Raw genomic sequence first — 20803 nt, 5'->3', positions numbered from 1 at the left:
ATTGTTGGCCTCCATGAAATTTTCTTGGGCCATGCTGTCTAAGTCACCCTGATTTATTATTGTGGCTTCTGAGTCTATTATTGCAGGATTTGGTCCAACAGGTTGAGGATCGTGGGGTACAATTTCCTTTTTTATAATAATATATCCTCCCCGGTCTTTCCCAGGTTCCCATATTCTAACTCCCCAGATTTTTCCTATTACCCATCCTGGGTCCTGGGGCTGTGTAACGTTAAGATAGACCCATTTGCAAGTACTGATATACATCACCCCCCCGACAGATCTGTCCAGGGCTTTTTACATCCATGTGGACCTCTTTCAACTCTTAAGTATTTATCTTGGATTTGGACCGGCCATCCCAGGGAAATCGTTTCACAGCCCCAATATTCACAGTAAAATTCTCCGGGGTAATTACAGTGTGACCTTCCTGGGTTAGATGCTGGACACATGTAGAATACACTATAGGGGCTAGAACCCCTCCTATCAAGTAGGTCATCCAGGGTTATATTAAAGCTAGGACTTCCCGAAGTAATTTGTGTTTGAATTTCTCTCTGACCTTCCCATTTCATAAGTGACCATTTAAAGGGCTTGTGACTCGCATGCACCCCTTCTAAAACCATTAAACAAATTATTCCTAACTGGAGGTAGCAGCTTTCCCATTGTCCGCAACTTATTTGCCAAGGATTTTTTTGATTATTCCAGTGTCTATTTTTCCTGCCCTAGATTTTGATCTCTGTTCTCCTCTTTGCACCTGGGTAACCCTCTCCACAATATTTTCCTCCTCTGCCTCGCCCATCAACTTGGTTGCAATGAGCTATGGGGGGTTCCATCTTCTCGGCAGCAGGAGTATTCTTCAGGAGGGGTGCTTGTCCCATGGTTTTTGATTCGTTTTATGTACTTACTCCACTTATGGGCTTTAATCAGAGGAGTGTAACAGCTGAGTTCAGGTACCCACCGTCTACACAGGGCAGCTACAATTTTGGCTACAAATGGGGTAGGTTCGTTAGAGTGATAACAGTAAAATTGAGGGTTCACTCCCTTTGAAAATATTTTTCCACCACACTTCAGAATCCACCGGAAGCCCACCAGCAGCCACTATGGTGGCTAGGACTTGAGAAGTGAGTTTCCTTTGACTCAAATAACAATTGCAACACACCCCCCTAGGGATGTAACCGTTGCGGCAATGGGTCCACCACTCCTCTTTACAAACTAAACAAACAAAACATACAAATGGGTTACAATTTCCCCAACAATTTTCAGCATTACATTTGATTTTAACTTCAGCAGCCAGTAAGCTTTCCCTGCCCTCTAGTGGCGCTCCAGTTTTTCTGTTTTCTATTGTAAAAGAAAAGTATTGTGGGTCCCAAAGTTCAGCATCCATGTGATACAGGTCTCATATCCTAGAGAAAGGAGAAAAAAAAAAGGAAAAAAAAGTCTCTCAAGGCTGTACCTTCTTTTTCAGTGTTAGTTTCAAGTCTCCAGGTGTGCCTTTCACTTCCCACTCAGGATCATTGGTAAACTCGGACAGATCTATTGGTCCTTTGATTCGACTTGCATGAGTCCACCCTTTCTCTGCAGTGCGCACTGCTGTGTCAGTTGTAAGCAGCACCTGATAAGGTCCTTCCCACTTAGGTGTTATTGGATTTTCCTTCCAACTTCGGATCAGTACCCAGTCTCCGGGCTGAACCTGGTGTAATACAAGATCTAAAGGTGGTCTCTGAGCCAACATTCCTTTTTCCCACAACTGTTTCCTGAATTTCATTAAGATTACTAAGTACTTATTAACATACTGTTCATTAATATTTGGATTTGTCTGTGTCTTTTCCAGACTATAGGGCATGCCATATAACATTTCGAATGGGGAAATTCCTAAATCCGCTCAGGGTTGAGTCCGAATGTTTAACAAGGCCAGGGGAATGCACTTAACCCATGATAACTTTGTTTCTAATACCAATTTAGTAAGTTGTTTCTTTATTTCTCCATTCATCCTTTCTACTTGGCCTGAACTTTGAGGATGCCAAGGAGTATGCTGTTCCCATCTTATTCCCAATGCTACTGCTAACTCTTGAGTTACCTTCGAGGTAAAATGTGGCCCCTTATCGGAGTCAATTGTTTCTGGTACACCATATCTGGGAACTATTTCTTCCAGTAAAGCTTTTACTACTGTCTGTGCGGTTTCTCTGGATGTCGGGAAGGCTTCTACATAATGGGTAAGATGGTCTACTATTACTAAAAGATATTTAATCCTCCCCACCTTTGGCAATTCGGTAAAATCCACTTGAATATTTGCAAAGGGTCGTTTTGCTAAAGGCCTTCCCCCATGGGGTAATTTTCTGAGGTTGCTTCTATTTACCCGCAAGCAGGTAGGACATCCCTTTGTAATATGTTTAGCCATATCGTGGAGCCCGATGCTCATATACTTGGCAGCAAAGTGATCTACCAGCCCCTGGGCTCCCCAATGAGTTTTCTGATGTAATTTATACAGTATCCTTTGAGCTACTGCCTTTGGTAACACTTCCCGGCCGTCTGATAATATCCACTTCCCTGATTCCTCTTTAACCCCCATTCTCCTAAGTTTTCCTTTTTCCTCATTCGTAAAAATTGTATCAGTCTCTTCATCGTTATTGACTCCATTCTCGTCTTTTTGCCCCCCTTTTTCTTTTAGGACCATTTCTTTCAGGGCTGCTCGTTTTGCCTCCTGGTCCGCAGCGTTGTTTCCCCTGCTTTTTAAATCTATTCCTCATTGGTGTCCCTTTAAATGAACTACTGCTAACTTCTTTGGCCCTCTCAGAGCTTTTAATATTTCAACTATAAGTTTTTGGTGTATCAGATCCTTCCCCTGTGAGTTAATAAGACCCCTTTCTTCCCATAACTTTCCAAATGTATGGACTACCCTGAATCCATATCTAGAGTCAGTAAATATTGTCCCCTCCTTCCCTTCAAGAAATTTTAAAGCTCTTAATATTGCATATAATTCACATGCTTGGGCAGACCATGATCTGTCTAGTGTGCCCGATTCTAACACCTGTAAGTTCGGACCCTGCACTATTGCATACCCTGATCTTCTCCTTCCTTCTATTACCCTGGAGGATCCATCCACAAAAAGTTTTTCACCACTTTCCAACTCTTCTTCCTCCAAATCCAGTCTAATCTTAGTCTGTTCTTCTATTGTAGCTATACAGTCATGGGTTAAAGATTCATGCTCTGGCTTCCCATATAAGAATACAGCTGGGTTCTGTAGTGTAGTAGTTTCTAATGTCAAATTGGGTGCCTCTATCAGAATCCCTTCATACTTTAAAAGCCTAGCATCTGATATCCATTTTTCTGCTTTTTGCTGTAATACACCCCGGATATTATGAGGGGACATTACTTTAAGATTCCCATTAAAAGTAATTTTTCTAGCTTCTTCCACCAGTAAGGCACATCCGGCCACTATTTGTAAACAGGTAGGCCAGCCCCTACTCACAGGATCTAAAATTTTTGACAAGTAAGCAACAGGCTTCTTTTTCCCTGCCCAATCCTGGGTAAGTACCCCAAATGCAACACCCTCTTCTATGTTCACAAACAAGAAAAAAGGTCTTCTTAAATCTGGGAGGCTTAAGACCGGGGCATGGACCAGACTTTCTTTTAATTCCTGAAGTTTCTCTGTGTCCTCCTGTTTCTATTTCATTATTCCTTCCTGAGTTAATTTTTGGTAAAGAAATCTAGCTTTACTGCTATAATTCTCAATCCACTGTCTACAATACCCAGTAAGTCCTAAGATTTGACGAACTTGTCTCTTATTCTTTGGAATAGGTAGTGACATAATTGCTTGGATTCTTTCAGGGTCTATTCTTTTCTCCCCCTTCTTTAAATAGTGTCCCAAGTATTTTACCTCCTCTTCTACAAACTGAAGTTTAGCCTTAGAAACCTTTAATCCCTTAAGCCCCAGAAAGTTCAATAGCTTTATACTTTCTTTTCTCACATCCTCTTCATGTTCCCCTGCTAAAAGTAAATCATCTGCATATTGGATCAAATTGACTCCCGGTCTTGTTTGGTAATCCTGTAAAATTTGTTCCAGTGCTTGTCCAAACAGATTTGGAGATTCTGTGAACCCCTGGGGTAACACTGCCCACCTCAATTGTTGCCTCCTCCCTGTATCCGGATCTTCCCATTCAAATGCAAAGTAATCCCGGCTCGCCTCGTCGAGAGGGCAGGCCCAAAAGGCATCCTTCAAATCTATGACACTATACCATAAATTATTAGGCCCCAATTTACTCAAGAGTGTATATGGATTTGCCACCACAGGGAATCGAGCCACTGTGCGTTTATTGATTTCTCTTAAATCATGAACTAACCAATAAGTGCCATCTGATTTGCGCACAGGGAGTATCGGTGTGTTAAAGGGTGACATACATGGTTCTAGCAGCCCCTTGCTTAATAATCTATCTACCTCAGGTTTCAATCCCCGTCGACCCTCAGGGGATATGGGATATTGCTTTATTTTTACCGGGACCTCTGGATTTCTAATAATCACTGAAAATGGGGTTATTTTTAGTTGTCCCACACTTTCTGGGTTATACCACACTTCGGGGTTTATCTTTTCTTCATCTTCCTCCCTAAGAGAGCAGAGTTTAATTTGTAGTTCATTCTCTGCTACTTCTATCCTAATTCCTAGTTCTATAATCATATCTCTTCCTAATAAATTATATTCAGATTCCGATACTAACAAAAAGTCTCCCAATCCAATTTTTGATTCTGATTCAACTGTCACCCTTTTAATAACCCCCACTTCAAAAGGTTCTCCTTTTGCTCCTACCACCGTGGCAGTTTCTTTAGATAAACTACATCCTTTTGGTAAAAACTGAATAGTCGATCTTTCAGCTCCTGTGTCAACCAGAAAAATTATCTCCTGGCCATGGGGGCCCACCTTTAGTTTTATCAAGGGCTCCTTATGATGTTTCCGGGTCCCCAAAAGATAGAGCCCCTGACCCCTCTAATCTGTCTCAAACTCCTTCTCATCCCGAATCCTGACCCTGCACTCTTTCTTGAAATGTCCTTTTTTTCCACAATAAAAACACACCTTGGTGTCACGTTTCTCCCTAGGCTCTCTAGGCTCCCTAGGCTCCCTTACTGGCCGCTTCTGTGTCTCCCTCTGATCTTGTTCCCTACTTTCTCGTACCGCAGCAACCATCATTTTAACCTGTCGTTTGTGGCTCTCCTCTTCCCTCCGAACATACACTTTTTGGGCTTCTCTTAATAACTCATCAAAGCCTCTATCCTGCAAATCTTCTAATTTTTGTATCTTCTTTCTTATATCCTCCCAAGATTTAGACACAAAATGTACTTTTAACACTGCCTGTCCCATTTGACCGTCTGGATCCATCCCTGAGTAAAGCTGGAAATTCTTTCTTAACCTTTCTAACCACTCTGTAGGAGTTTCATCCCTCTTTTGTCTCTCATTAAATGCTTTATTGATGTTCTGGCCTCTCGGGACTGCTTCCCTAATTCCCTGAACTATGATTGTCCTTAAGTCCTGCATGTGTGCTCGATGCATGGGATTCTGATGATCCCACTGAGGATTTTGAAGGGGGCATTTAATATTAGCTGCAGGACCCTGAGTGTGTTGGGCATCCCAGATACGCATCCCCTCTCTCCTAATCATATTTTTCTCTTCAGCAGTGAACAAAATATTCAGAATGGACTGTAATTCCTCCCAGGTGTACATATTGGGGCCCAAAAATTGGTCCACTCTTTCAGCAACTCCCAGTGGATCCTCTAATAAATGTCCCATTTCCTTCTTAAATTCCCTAACATCCCCTGAACTAAGGGGCACAGATATAAATCCTATTCCAGCCTGAGGTCCCCCCATGGGCATTTCTCTCAGTGGGAACAGGTCTTCCTGTTCTTTCCTTGTTTTACTTCTTGTGACTGGCCCTTGATAACTAGGTGAGTCTGAGTCCGAGTCTTCTGCTTGGGATGGTGCACTCGGAACTGGCACAAAAGGTGGTGGGATAATCAAGCTTTCCTCCCTTTTATTTGCCTTCTTCTTTTTCCCTCTGCACTCCGGTTTTTCAGTTAGTTTATAAATAAAAGCTTTAGGACGGGCCACCCAAATTTTTGCATATTCACTCTCCTCTCTATTAGGGGGCTTCTTCATATTGACCCAAAAATTTAACTTTTGTGTTATCCATTTTTCTGTTGATCCAAAAATTGGCCAAAACACATTTTTAAAAATTTCCTTCCCACCCCAAACCTCTACACAGTAATGTATCATCTTGGCCTTATCCTTCTTCTCCGTCCCAGGGAAATAGTCCCAGTTTTCTAATATAAATCCCAAGGGACTATCTCTGGGTATGGGTGGGAGCTTAACTTCTGCAGGGGTTTTACTCTTCCCCTGCCCCATTCCTCCGGAGTACCTTCACTCACACCACAAATCACTTTCGCTTCCCCTGTTTTGTGGCCCACGCCCTCGCGGCTCAATGGGAACCGCACTACTTGAGGGTCCGCACTCGCTTGGGGAGTCTGGCTGCCAGCCCCCCTCTCACACACACACCACTCGTCGTACTCCAGGATCCCGACCCCGTCCGAACGGATCCCCTTTTATACTCACGTGTCCCGCGTCTTCGTCCGGACTTTGTGCACAAAATTTAAGGGGTCAGTCGGGCCCTCTTACCTTTGCTTTTGCCTTCTTAATTTGGGTTTGTCGGTCGAGGTTGGGATGGGGGCCCCGTCCCGGGGCCACTGAAATGAGTCAGTGGAGTGTGCCTCCCCCACAGGTGGGGAACCCACTCCGAATTCTCGATCCGAGTCACGGCACCAAATTGTTATAAATGAATGAAATGGGCCATAAAGGATCGAATTAAAGTAAAAAAATAGTTATTAGTTACAGAAGGCAAAAGCAAAATCCACAGTGCCGGGCGACAGGGGAGCCTCCAGCTCCGAAACTGCTGCGCCCCCCCCCTTCCCGCTCACTCTTTTTAAGTTGTTCAGTTCCCGGGGTTTCATGCTCCTCCTTTAGCAGTTCTACGCACGCTCCTCGGGTTTCATGCCCCCCCCCCCCCCAGTAGTTCCGCACACGCTCCTTCAGTTGCTAGGGGGTCTTCTTCTGCCTTCTGGTGGTCGAGGGATGAAGGTGAGTAGTCTTCCTCACCCTTGTTTTACTGACCCTTACTAACACTTAAGGCGATAGTTAATTAATGCAAGCAAAGTGAAAATTACTATCTGCATCTTAGCAAGTAGAGCAAAACAATTAGAGACATCTTGGCTCACTCTCAAGGTCTTTCAGACAAGCAAAGCAAAATAATTAACTGCATCCTTGCAAGTGAAGCAAAATAGCAAAATTATATCCCAGCCTCCCAGTCCTTGCAAATCCTTGCAAATCCTTGCAAATCCTCTCAAGGTCTATCAGGCGAACAAAAGGTTTTCATCACACTAGCCAAGCATTAATACACAGACCATTGTTTTATTTGTCCTTGCTTTCTTCATCTCACATAACTTTTCTGCTGACAAATCTTATGCCTGCCACGTAGCTCTAATTGCAGACTGCTGTCTCTGAGGCCTGCTTTTTTCCAGCTTTCCCAAAACCCTCTGATTTAAGGATTCCCACAGGACCTCAGCAGGGCAGGGTCCTTCTACCTGCCCACGGGCTGCTTTGAGGCTCAGAACTCACAGAGCTCCTGTTCATAATCTTGACATCTCTGGAAGGAGCTTGACAGCAGCAGGATCAGGGCAACCCTGTGCTACTGACATCTGTGCTTTCCTCAGTCTGTGCTGGGAATTGTCACTTGTTTACCTCGATGAAAGTGGGAACAAGGCTGTGGGTGTGAGGAGAGGGATGAGGCTGTCATTCCAGCAGGCTGAGGTTTATGAGGAGCTCAGCAAGTGCCTTGTCCAGGCACAAGTGTGCAGAGAGCAGCAGCAGCCCCTTTGCAGCTGCCTCAGGGTCTGTGTCTCATCCTGTCTGTTCCTGCCCACAGGGAGCTGCTCCCCGGCAGTGCCTGGCTTTGGAAGGGGCTGCAGAGCAGAGCTGAGCACCCCGCAGGTCAGGGTGATGACAGGGCACAGAAAGAGAGACAGAGAAGCAGCTCCCAGCACGGGCAGCTCGGGGAGAAGCCCCGGGGAGGAAGAGAGGGAGGGGAACTGCGAGCAGAAATGCTGTGGGATCAGCGACTCATGGACCTGCCTGCCATGCTCTGCCCTTGGGAGCTTTCCTCAGACCATTCCCCGGGTCTCATCTCTCACCCAGCAGAGCCTCTGCCTCAGCACTGGCAGTTCTCTGCCAGAGTCTCCTCATTCGCACCTGAATGCTGCAGAGGAGAAGCTGCTGAGGGACCTGCTGGGCGTGCTCTGCTTCCCTCTGCAAAAACACGGAGGCATTTGGAGGCGTTTCCCCATGAGGCTCTGCTGCTTTGTCCCCAGCCAGCCTGCAGGCTCTGGGCACTGCTGGGCTGCGGGGCTGGCACTGAGCAGAACATCCCATCTTTGGGACATTGCTCCCTTTGCCCAGGGCTCCTGCCGGGCTGAGTCTGCCCTCCAGCAGGGCACATCTCCCCACAACATCTGGTTGTTCCCTGTGAGCCCCTGTGGAAGACACCTCTGTGCCCTGTGCACTGTATTTTACTGCCAGGACAACAGGAACACAACCCAAAGCTGCCTTCAAACCACCCCTCTGCTGTGCTGGGGAACTCGGACAAAAGGAACAACAGGAACACTTGGAACCTCTGTTCTTGTAGGGGAAGATGGGAACAACGATGATGCAAAGATTTGTTCTGTTAGGAGCAGATTTCACTGTAATTCCCCCCGTGCTGCTCTTTCCCAGCTGCTGCAGGACAGAAGGGCCTTCTGCCTGCTGAGCCCGTAGCAAATGCCCAGCTCTCCTGGCAGCCTCAGCCAGTGCCCAGCACGGCTCCAGGCAAAGAGAGCTGCACTCAGGCAGAACTAAAGGCACAGAGGCAGGGCGGGGCATTTCTCCAAAGAATGGAGCAGGTTTTCCCTGCAAAGTCCAACCTCATGTCTCACTGTATTTGCACACATGGCTGTGACAAGAGGCACCAGCTGTCCAACAGCAGCTCCAGCACCCAATTGCTCCTCCCGGCCTTCGCAGACCCACAAGAGCTGCAGCTCCTGCCCTTGGGGCTCTTCCTGGGCACTGGCCTGGCCGCCCTCCTGGGCTGCGGCCTCATCATCCCCGCGGGAGTCTGCGACCCCAACTGCACACCGCGAGGGGCTTCTGCCTGCTCAGCCTCTCTCTGCTCCACCAGGGCTCCATCTGCACCACTGTCCCTAAAGCCATGGCCGGATCCCTCTGGGACACCAGTGCCACTTCCTATGGGGAATGGCCTGCACAGGATTTTTATTTGCCTCTTCCTTGGAACAAAATAATCCTTTCTTCCCAACATGTCTTACAACTGCTCTGTGTCCATCTTCAAACCCTTATGGTCACTCTGGAACCTTCCTGGGCACCAGAGTCTGTGCCCCCATGGCAGCAGCTGCCTGGGCCAGTTGCTTTCTCTCTGCTCTGCTGCTCACAGCCGAGATATTTCCTGTGCCCCTGGGCCAGGGCAAAGCCCTGCTGTGAGGCTTCCCTGGGGCAGTGCCAGCACCAGCAGCTCCTTGGATCGTGGAGCTGGTGCAGTGAAAATGAGTAAGACCCTGGCGAACTTCCAGGATGGCTGAGGAACAACTGGTGTCCCCAGGCCATGAGGAAATGGAGCTGAGCTCTGCCGGAGCGGGGCAGAGCAGTTGGCCCTGTGCCTGCAGCTGCCCCAGCCACTGTCTCTGGGCAAGGCTGGTGGCCCAGCCCGGCCTCAGAGCCAGGCAGAGCTGAGCACCCTGTGGCACTGAAGAGGAGGGCAGAGCTGGTGCCCGAGCACAGCCCGGAGCATGGCTCAACTGTGTGCTGAGGAATCCCCAGAGCCGGCATCAGCCGGCATCCTCCTGAATCTGCAGCCCAGAGAAACCCCACAGACACACAGCACCCCACAGCGAGCTGGAACAGCCATCTGCATTGGGCTTTGTGTGGCTGTGGGGGAAAAGGGGTGCAGGGATCAGGGTGGAGGTGGAGACAATGGGATGGGAATTCAGGGCCTCCAAGGAGGATCAAAGACACTGAAGTGGGGTGACCTGAGGAGCCCAAGGGACTGGGCTGAGGGTGGGGAAGGGGCTCTGTTGGATGAAGGGGAGAAGAGAGGAAATCCATTGCAGCGACTTGGGATTTTAAGGGAGTGGCTGGATGGAGAAAGAAAAAAACAGGACAGATGAGGAGAAAACCAACAGGAGTGGAAGATGGTTTGGGAGCAGGCAATGAGTCCAGGAAGGGCATTAGGAGAAAAGCAATGGACTGAGGGGAAAAAAGAGAAAAAAAAAAAAGGAATTGGGAATGATCAGAGGGAAGGCATTTGAACAATACAACAAAGAGGAGAAGCAGGAGCCTTTTGACACCTCTCACAGGGATGCACAGGCTCAGCTCTCTGGGCTGTCTGTGCATGGCCAGGGCATGGACTTGATAATCCCAGTGGGTCCCTCGCAGCTCAGCCCCTTCTGCAATTCTCACCGTTTAGCTCAGCCTTTGTGCCCCCACGAGGCACTGGCAGAGCTAATTGGGTCAGTGTAGGAGCAGGCAGCCCCAACATTCCACTGTCTGTGACACCAGAGCATTGGAGTCCCAGCGTTTCCTCTGTGACACCCCAGTGGTGGCAGCAGGGGATACACAGCCCTGAGCAGGTCAGTGCATGACCCCAGCATCTTTTGGCAGAAGCAGTTTGCTGGAGTCCTTTGCTGCCAGCAGAGTGTTCTGTGCAGGAAGTAGACAACGATTCACCTCTGGGAGAATGAAAGAGAGACAGGTTCCAAAGGTGAGCAGTGAGGAGAGCACCAAGCTGCTGTGCACAGTGCACTGGCTGCAAGAAAAGCGTGGCTGCCACTGCTCTGCTTGCTATAGTTACATTACCAGTCCATAGGACAAAGTTCAATGAGAGCTGCTTTTGCTGCTGCCTATTCCTCTTTCAGCCCCTCCTGGAAAAAATTGTCCTTACATGTAGGCCCTGATATCTACAGAACACCTTGGTGGATTCAGCCAAAAATGGACAGAGAGGATGCACCTGTGATTTTGCTGTGGCTTATGTGTGGCATGGGGAAGGTGCAGCTCTGCACTGGCTTTTACTTCTAGAGCCTTTATCTATGGGCACAACTGCTGGATGCAGAAAGTGTGTGAAAGTGACAGAGCTGGGGAAATCAGGTTTCACAGGGAAGAGGGTAGGGGACTAAATGCTTTCTGTGCTGGCACATCTCTCAGTCTGAACTGCAGCTGGAATGATGGACTCTCCCACTTTGAGAAGATATGCTGATATGCAGAGTTGAGAAGGAAAGAGTGAATCACTAGTGTGTTTTGTCTACTTCAAAGACTGCAAAGGGGCTATGAAAGCACTGGCTTTTTGCTGTAGGACTGTTTTGCAAGTGGCTCCTGGAAGTTTTGGAGGGGTTTGGGATCTGGGAGACTGAGAGGGTAGGATGGTACACAGAGCTTGAGAGAAAGTGCATGTCTCCAGGGAGGTGGATGCAGTTGAGTGCGTGCCAGTTCCACTGTTGAGCAGCTGATCACACAGAAAACATTCTCAAAGGAAGAGGCCGTGGTGCCATTGCCTATTTTGCAGCTCATAGACCGCTCAGCCAATGATGGAATAATTCCTCTTCCTTCCCTGCTGCCTGCAGGAGCACATTCTGTCAGGCTCCAGGAGCCAGGATCCCCAGCGGAGCTCTTCCCAGCGCTGCTCCCACACGAACGGGGCAGGGACAGCGCTTGGTTTTCCCTGGGCACTGTCAGTGCCATCAGAACAACCACACGACGGCGCTGCCAACTCGCAAAAGGAGGAAACGCGCCCGGCCCGGCTCGAAACCACCCAGTGCAGAGCCAAGCTGCAAACGGCCCTGCTCTCAAATGCCAGCACAAAAACAGTGTGCTGACCTTCCCTTCCTAACTGCATGCTCTTCTTGGCACCACGCTCAAAGGGAAGCACAAACTGCTTTGCCCTAGCAGAGCTTTTCTCAGAGAAAAGCTCTCAGAGCCGGCTAACAAACATGAAAACATCTGGCAAAAAGAGAGCTCACCAAATTGCCAACTATGACAGATCTTGCTGCCCACAATTGGAACTGCAAATTGCAAGCATTCACCCTGCTCTGGCACTTTCCTTTCCAGTTCTAGGGACTGCCCTAAGCTTTCAGTTTCCCAGAGTCAGGATGCAGATGGAATAGAACCAGGGACAGCTGACACACTCCAGTGACCAGGACAAAAAGCTCAGCAGCTTGGCATCCACCAGTGACTGAGAGACAGGACTACAAACTGGAAGGGCTGCAAAAAGAAATCCAAGCAAAAAACCAAAGCCCAAGCAAAATGAAGTCCAAGTTGTTTTTTGAAGGCAGAGCATCCAAGCATAGAATACAGGGTGTCAAAGTCTGAAATCTGAGCAAAAGTAGTTTATTGGAGTCCTTATTTTTCTCACAGTTCAGCCTTATGTACTGTTACCCTTCTAACAAGTTACAGCTCTAAGCAGTCACATCTCTCAGTAGAATTTTTCCTACTAGTACAGAATCAGCCTATTGTCTGCATTACCTGGCAGCCTGACCAAAACCACATCATTTCAAAGACCTCTCCAGCTGAATATGCTGTACCTTTTCATAGCCTGTTCCAGGCCTTGTATTTTGTTCTGCTGAGCTCTCTGTTCCATCTTCCATCTGGTTTCCCACAGATGTCTGCATTCCCACTCAAAATTAAACTGCTCTAGCCCAGAGAACTGCCTATCGGGAAAAGCCTTTCAATTCACTGAGACTTCCCAAAGTCACATCCAAACCTGCTTTCTTGGCCAAAGAGAGGAACTGGAAGCCCATCTAAAAAGAAATGGCATTCCCTCCTCTAAAATACAAAATGTCCAGGGACTGATCCACCTCCAGTATGGAATGTATCCAACAAATTAGCTTACACAGAAAAGGCTCAGACAGAAATACCTTGCTGGATTATTCCTCCCCACAGTACATTAACAGCTGCTCCAAAAACAGTGGCACTGTATCTTTCACTTCCCAGGGAAAGGCACCCCAAGTCCCTTGGCCTTGCCTTGCCTTCAGTACTGTTCCTAGTTTTGCCTGGCCTGCCCTTGCTTTGCTTGCCTTGCCTGTGTCTGCCTTGCCTGGCCACAGCCACAACTTCCTTTGCTGTGTGTGGGTGGTGCAGAGTGTGTGTGCAGCATTGTGTGCAGGGTGCAGGGCCAGTGGGAGCCACCCCACCAGCAAGAACGGCTGGGAGAGAAAGGAGGCAGATGGAATGTGTCTGTGCAAACACACCATGTCAATCTGCTAGTAGACAGGACCAGGAACCTCTAGATAGTGAAGCAACAGAAGAAACTCAGTTCAAGAAAATGTTACTAATCCACAGAGACTGTTGCTCAGCAAAGGCTGTGCTGAATTCCTGAAACTAGAGCAAAAGGAGAGAGACTTAACAGAATTTGGAAGAGTTTATATTTCTTTCTTTTCTATAAAAAAAGGAGGGTGCATATTAGAGTGGGGCTTAGAGTAGGAGATTTGGGAAGTCTGTACCTTCCAATTACCTCAGCCAATGGGGAAAAGAAGAGGGTAATTCAGGGTGAACTTAGGAGAAAAAGGAGGCTGCATCACCCAACCATTTAAGACCCTCCCATGGGAAACGCCACATAACCTCTCCCAAAGTTACAGGCTGCCTCTGTCTCCTTTTTGGACATGAACCTTTGATATTAGGAATTAATTTTCCTAACTAAATGGCAAGTCATCCAGGATTCTTTCACCATCCAGGGGCAGCAAGTGGAGCTGAGGCACCCCTCACTCAGCTTTGGTGATCAGTTCTTGTCAATGGAGGCTGGCACTGGGCAATTGATTGGGTACCTGACAGTGTCCACTTGAGACTGACAATGACAGAGCATGGAATCCCTGCAGAGTGCACAGGGAAGGTGCACAGAGAATCTCCCCAGTCAATGGGATATTCAGGGAGTAAACCTGAGAGGGCACCCAGGGAGAGTAGCACAGGTAAAGGCAGCTCCTAGCAAAAGGGATGATGTCTGCTGAAATATCTCCAGAGAATCCCTTGGGAGAAGGTGGACATAGTTTGCACATTCTCCCAGGGGTAATTAAAGACAGTTCATGCCCAGGAAGGCAATAAGGGGAGTTGAGAAGGGGTCTCAGCAACAGGGGAAAGGATTGGTTGAAATAGAATGTGTAGGAATATGGTCAAGACAAGCAGTAGCAGAAAACATTTATCTCAAAATTTGCCAACTGGTCCAGGGCCAGCTGCAAGGGGCCACATTCAGACACTGTAGCAGGACAGGGACTGGCTGGAGTGTACAGTGTGTGGTGAAAATGGGGAGCACAGAGAGGAGGAACAAGGAATATCTGGGAAAAGATTAGATGTGGAAGGATTAGGATTTTCTTTGAAGAATTTTGTTTGGGTCACTGGAGAAACAAATGATTGTGAGCTGTGCAAGAATGAGTGCCCAGAGGCAGTAGTGGGGTGGGGGCTGGAGGAAGGACAGAATAAGCCCCTGGATGAACAGGTTAGAAAGATACAGCACGTGTATGAAAGAAGGGATGAGGAAAAGGCAAGGGCAGATGTGATGGCAGAGTTCTTACTGCTGAGGAGGGCCCAAGGGTGCAGAAGGGGCACCCAGAGCAGAAAGGAAGGGATTGGCCACAATGATGTGGCAGAGGCATTCCTTCCCCAACAGGGGAGATCCCAGCAAACAGTGTCTTGGAAGGAATCAGTGCACTATCTGCAGGGACACTGAAAGTGAGATTGTCTGAAGAAACAATGGGATCCTCAGCACTCAATGGAAGTCCAGCGATTAATGGAGAAAACTCAGAAAGCAACACTTTTGCCAGAACTCTGGAAGATCCTCCCTTTGCTCCCAGCTGACTCAGTGAGTGCCAGATAAGCTGTCTTTGCCACCAAAGGAGCTGGAGATAATTCAGAGTGGCCAGGCAAAGACAAAAGGGGATAATTGGTTTACAAGGAATGGCAAAGAATAGAGACCAGAAGAATAGATACAAGTAGTGGAACAACTCCATGAAGGGAGTCACTGGAGTTCTTGAGGACTGGCAGAAGCCTTCTCAAGATGTATGTTGCTTGTAAGGATGTTTTTGTCCTGCAAAATCAGCTGTTGCAGGCTGCTTCATCTGTGCTAACGCCAATAACAGAGTTACAAGGAAAACTGCCAAGAGAGGGGAGCCATGGTATGTCCCTTCCAAAGGTGCCAAGTGGATGTTGCTGAGATGTCCCAAGTGGGAAGGCTTAAATATCTTCTAGTCAGCTAACAAGGTGGCCAGCAACATTTTCAACTGTTTCAGCAACTACAGCACCAGTTATTAAAGTATTTTTGGAACAAATAATTCCAAGACACCGGATTGTAGAAGCAATACACTCAGATAGGGGAATTCATTTTATAGGAAGATTCCTTCAAGGGCTTGTGGCTACTTGTCTTGCTTTAGTTTAGGTTTGCCAGTTCTAATCTACTCAATTTCTGTTGTGGGATATGATTACAGGATTAGGAGCAAAACCAAGGCAGGCCTAAGACTTAAAAGGGTATAAAGAAGAAATTTATTAACAATACAAAGAAAACAAGAACTTTGGAATAAGATTTCCAGATCACTCCCTCGTCCCCCCCGACCTCCCACATTTCTTAACAACATACAGAAACACTTCAGTCAGTCTTTCACTAAAATAATTGTTTCAGTTCACTTCAGGGGGAGGAGATTCTTTTTGTCTGGCCATAGGGATTATTCCCAAGAGGAAAAAAATGTTCTCTAAAGGGGAACATTGTGAGGAATTTCTTTAATTATCCAGGGGGCAAGTGAAAAAGAGGTGTGAATGTGTTTCATTCAATTAGTACAGGTGGGATTTAGGTTTGAAATGCATGAGTTTCTGTTTGTTCCTATCTGTAATTATAACTTACTGGGAAGAGATTTGCTGGCTACATTGGGAATGCAAAATAACCTCGTAAAAAGTGAGACAGAAGCCAACACAAAACCAGACAAAGAAACCTCTGTGTGTGTGTGTGTGTGCCTTCCTCTTAGGTGGCTTCCATGTAAAAACAGCACACTATTTTAGGAAAACAATGGATCCTCCATAGCCCTGGTTCCGCCACAGGTTCTGCTCATTTCTTCTGTTTTTTTTTTTTTTTTTTTTTTTTTTTTGGTAGAAAATAAATGAATAGGGGAAAAAAATAAATAGCATTTGAAGCTGTAATATAAACCAAGACACCACAGGTAAGGCTTTTGCCATTGGTTTGCCAAGATAAAAGGACAGACACAGAAGAGACTTTCAGTTATCTTACTTTGAATACTTGTTTGGGATTCCTCACCCAGGTAACTCTCAACCCAATGGGAGTGGTGATAAGTGACGTGTATTTAAAACAATGTGTGGCCAGGACACTCTCTCTGGGGCAATCTCCTGCAACAGGAAGCTCAGCTGGCACAGCCCCTGCCTTTGGACTGTGCTGTTCATAACTCCCCACCAGGGGATTTAGTCCTGGCTAAGGAGTGGAAAGAAGCACCACTGGTGGTGGTGTTGATTTTCCAGGTGTCACTGACCACAGAAACAGCTGCCATGACAGCTGAACACAGGTGAAACCATCCCACTCTGGCCATGCTCTCCAAGGCCCCAGAGGTTTGGCCATCTCAGCTGGCAGAGAAGGATGGCAGGCTGTGACTGACACTCTGCAGGAGGGGGCTGGAGCAGCAGCAAGTGCACTGACACCAGGGGAAGCCCCGTGTGCTGCCCACAGACTGCAGCTGGAACAGTCTGTATGGGCATCCCTCCTTCAGAATCTCCAGCCACGGGGGGGACACTTGCTGCCATTGTTTCCTTTATCTGAAGGGGTTTCTGTGCCTTCACTCACCACAGGTGCTGCTGAAGACAAGGTGAAAAATAGACTAGGTCATTAGAATACACTTCTAGAATATTTTCCTTAGTAATTCTACTTTCATACTGACAACTAAGTTTAGGCCAGAAGAGGAAGAATCAATTTGCAGCCTTAGGAGAAGAAGCAGTGAGAGTTTTTAACCCTGACAATTGTTGGGTCTGAGAGAGCCAGGAGCATCTGAAGAGTGGCTGACTAACCCAGCTGAACGTAATGGTGGGTCAGCACCCTCAGTGAGGTCCATAGTGGGATGGGATTTGGGACAAAGAAGGAAGTCCATGGTGACTTCACTCTTCTGAAACAGGCACTTATTGCCTAAATAGGACAGGGCCATCTACATAGGAAAAGCATTTGTCAATTGATTATATCTTAGGGTTTAAACAATTGGGTTTGGACTCCCAATTACCCTCCTTAGAATTATTCCAAATATCAAGGGAAATGCTATCAAATGCCTGTTTAGCTCACTAATGGTAGCTGGCTAAGGTGTTCCTACAATAATTAATGAAAAGATTTGGAAGGCTGTAAAGCAGTGGGGAGGGAAAGGGGTTTTCTGACTAAGCTTTTAAGCTGCCAATGAGAAAATTCCACAAGCAGAGCACATGTTGTTTGTGATTATCAGTGGAAAAATGGCAACACGGGAAAGGAATTTGACCCCTTTTTAGTGAGTTCTGCTCCAAGTCCCACCAAACACCTTGCAGATGTAAATGTAGATGGAAAGCCCATGTGGAAGCTTGGAAATGCAAATATTGTGACCCCCATGGTGGGGCTATTATTGTTGAAGGACTGTTAGGGCCAGGAAAAAAGCTGCATTTTGACCCACCAATTGATGACAAAGGTCAGATGGCCTTTTGCTAATGCAACATGGGCTTTGAAAGAGCATTATTGTATTTGTGGCCAACATGCTTATTGCAGGTAACCTCCAAACTGCTGAGGGATCTGTTCAATAGGGCTTAAATTGACTGTTGTTCTTTTTTCTACCACAAAGTGAGGGAAATCACTTAGGAATCAAAATCTGTGACAATTTAACTAGAGAAAAGCAATCAATGGATGCAGTTCTGGCTGGAGAGAGCACCCAAAATGGGGAAAAGATGAATGGCCACAAGATAAAAATTATACTGCAATATAGACCAGCCACTTGGAATTAAAATCAGGTGCCAGAGAACCCATTTATAATTGGAATGGGATCATTAGGTTACAATCTGCCTCTTAAACAATAACCAAGCAGACAGCTGCAGCTCTTGACCTTCCTGCTGACCAGTCCACTCAAATGAGGAATGCAATATTTCAACATTGGATGGTATTAGGTCATCTATTAACAGAAGAAGGAGGAGTTTGTGGAAAATTAAATTTTTCAGACTGCTGTTTGCAAAGAGATGGTAATGGAAAAGTGATCAAACAAATAACAAAGAAAATAAAGTCAGCTCACACACCAGTCCAAATGTGGAAAAGATGGGAATGGGACACGTTTTCATGGTTTCCTGGCAATCTATGGGTTAAATGAATACTATTTCTGCTCTTATATGCTATAGCAACACTCATCTTTTTGCCATGCACGACACCTTGCTGAGTGCAAGTCTTTCAGCAGGTGATCAAGGGGATGCATGTGGCAGCCACACCTACTGATGCAGAAATGATACCAAAAGGATGGAAAATGATGTCACTGCAAATACCTGCAAAACCAAAGATGATTCAGGAAGAAAAACTTAAATCACTGGCAATTATGGTGTGTAAAGACAAATACAGAGAAAATAAAAAGAGGAGGGATGGAAAGGAGTAAGATGATTGTATCTTTACAAACAGACCATGTGAATTTGCTTGCAGACAAAGCTGGGGACTTACAGACATTGAAGTAACAGAAGACACTCTTCATTCTAGAAACTGTTACTAATCAACACAGACATTTGCTCAGCCAAGGCCGTGTTAAATTCCTGAACCTAGACCAAGACAAGAAAGAGTTACTAGAATTATGAAGAGCTTTTGCTTTTTTTTCTTGTATATTACAAAAGGACGAGTGCATAATAGAGTGGGGCATAGATTAGCTGGTTGAGGAATTCTGTACCTTAAAATTGCCTCATCCAGTGGGGAAAAAGAAGAGGGTTATGCGGTTGAAAATTTAGGATACAATGGGGGCTGCATCTCCCAATTATTTGAGACACCCTATGGGAAATGTCCCATGACCTCTCCCTTTATTCAAATAAAGTTACAGGACTCCTCTTTCTCCCTTTTGGACATAAACCTGTGGCATCGTGGATGAATTTTTCTGACAGCAGTGACCTATAAAGGAGTAAAGTGGTTCCCCCGCAGGCTCCATCCCGCTGCAGCGCCCCGGGACTGCCTGCAGCGCTCCATCCCTTCCCCAGGGCTGCCTGCGGGCTGCAGACCCACCTCGCTCTCTGCACGGGCAGGGCTGGGCCCCCTCACCAGCAGCCGAGGGGCTGCAGGGCGGCAGCTGCAGCACCATCAGCCTTTCTATGCAGGGCGCTGCTGCTGCCTCCATCTCTCCATCTCCTCCCCTGCTCACCCCTGGCTGGGCGCTCACGGGCGGCTACCCTCGCCTGTCCAGTCTCAGCGGGAGCTGCCCCTCCGTGGCTCTCCCAGCAGTGCCGCGCCCGGGCTCCACGCAGATCTGGGCAGGGCCGGCTGCGTGCGGCTCTCGTGTTGTGCAGCAGCCACGGTGCAGGCGGGGTGGGCTGCGCGGCCGCGGCAGCACCAAGAGAGGAGCCGCGGGCAGGACGGTGAGTGCTGCGGCCATGCACTTCTGTTCCCTGTCGCTCGCTGGCTCTCCCCGGCCGTGTGACCCCGCGGAGTGCTGGGCCTGGCCGGGCACTGCACAGCCACATGTGTGGCCAGCGGCGGCCGCAGCAAGGGACTTGCTGGCACTGCTGGTGCTGGTGGTGGTGAGAGAGGGGGCCAAGGGCAGAGATCGCAGGGTAGACCTGTTACCCTTCCCTGGCCTTTTTCTCTGACGGCCATTGGTAAGGTAGACCTGTTGCCCTCTGCGGCCTTTACTCGTAAGGACTTTCACGGGATAGACTTGTTGCCGTCTGCTGGCCCTGGAGCCTGGACAATGAGCAGCGGCGCCGCGTCTCGTCCATCCCATGAGCGGGCCCCTTTCCCCTGGCTCGCCCGCCCAGCACGCCTTCGCCGCAAGCCCTGCCCGTCCCACAGCCCCCGAGCACTTGCACCGCGCTCACACTCCTGCTCACGCCTGCTCTTCCCCCTCCCCTAAAGCCGCTCCCTCAATGTACCTGAGTTGCGCTCCTGGCTTAAGCCGCTGGCCCTGCTGCCTCCAAGCCTCAGTGAAAAAGGGAAAGGAAAAGGGAAAGGAAAAGGGGAAAAAAAACCCCATTAAAAAAAAAAAAAAAAAAAATCAAAAAGTATTCGAAAATATTTATTGGTTTTGAAACTGGCCTCACAGGATGTGACAGGGCTGCTAGGGCCATCCAGCTCCAGGGCATTACGGGGCTGTGGGCTTCGCCTGACTCCAGGACGGTACGAGGACACCTCGTCTACCCGGCTCTGGGCCAGCGCCGTCCATCAGCCTCCGCGAGAGATGGCGCCGCAGCGGCGGCGGACCCAGAGTGAGTAGGTGTGCCCCTGTCCGGGGTGGCCCCTGAAGGCCTGGTCTACCCAGCCCCGGGGCCGGGGCACCCTCCAGCCGCCCCCAGAGACGGCGCCGCAGCAGTGGGCGGAAGCGAGGCGAGCAGCTCTGCCCCTCTCCGCGGCGGCCAGGGCAAGATGGCTCTGCCTGATACTGGGGCCGGCGGTGTCTGCCAGTTGCACCCCCTTGATCAGCTACGATCGCTTCTCTGCCACGTGTCCACTAGCACGGCTCGGCCCACACATCCTGTGCTTTTTATTTTTTTGGATTCACTTTTTGCTTGCTTGCCGTC

The 20803-nt window shown here is 48.0% G+C and overlaps 1 protein-coding gene across 1 annotated transcript in view; it reads left to right on the top strand.

The window, feature by feature from the left end:
• LOC306815707 (low affinity immunoglobulin gamma Fc region receptor II-like) overlaps positions 1–20491 on the top strand; it is a gene marked incomplete at both ends in the record, with an annotated part of 48977 nt that extends 28486 nt beyond the window's left edge. The window contains 2 exons of the mRNA XM_079332267.1: positions 19474–19645; positions 20399–20491. Coding sequence (XP_079188393.1) covers positions 19474–19645; positions 20399–20491 — 265 coding nt within the window. The remainder of the gene's footprint in view (positions 1–19473; positions 19646–20398) is intronic.
• Between the last annotated feature and the right edge of the window lie 312 nt (positions 20492–20803).

The sequence above is a fragment of the Erithacus rubecula genome (assembly GCF_903797595.1).
Source record: "Erithacus rubecula genome assembly, contig: scaffold_192_arrow_ctg1, whole genome shotgun sequence".
Taxonomy (NCBI): Eukaryota; Metazoa; Chordata; class Aves; order Passeriformes; family Muscicapidae; genus Erithacus; species Erithacus rubecula.
The sequence above is the reverse complement of the archived record's forward strand: the minus strand, read 5'-3'. Positions and strand labels throughout refer to the sequence as shown.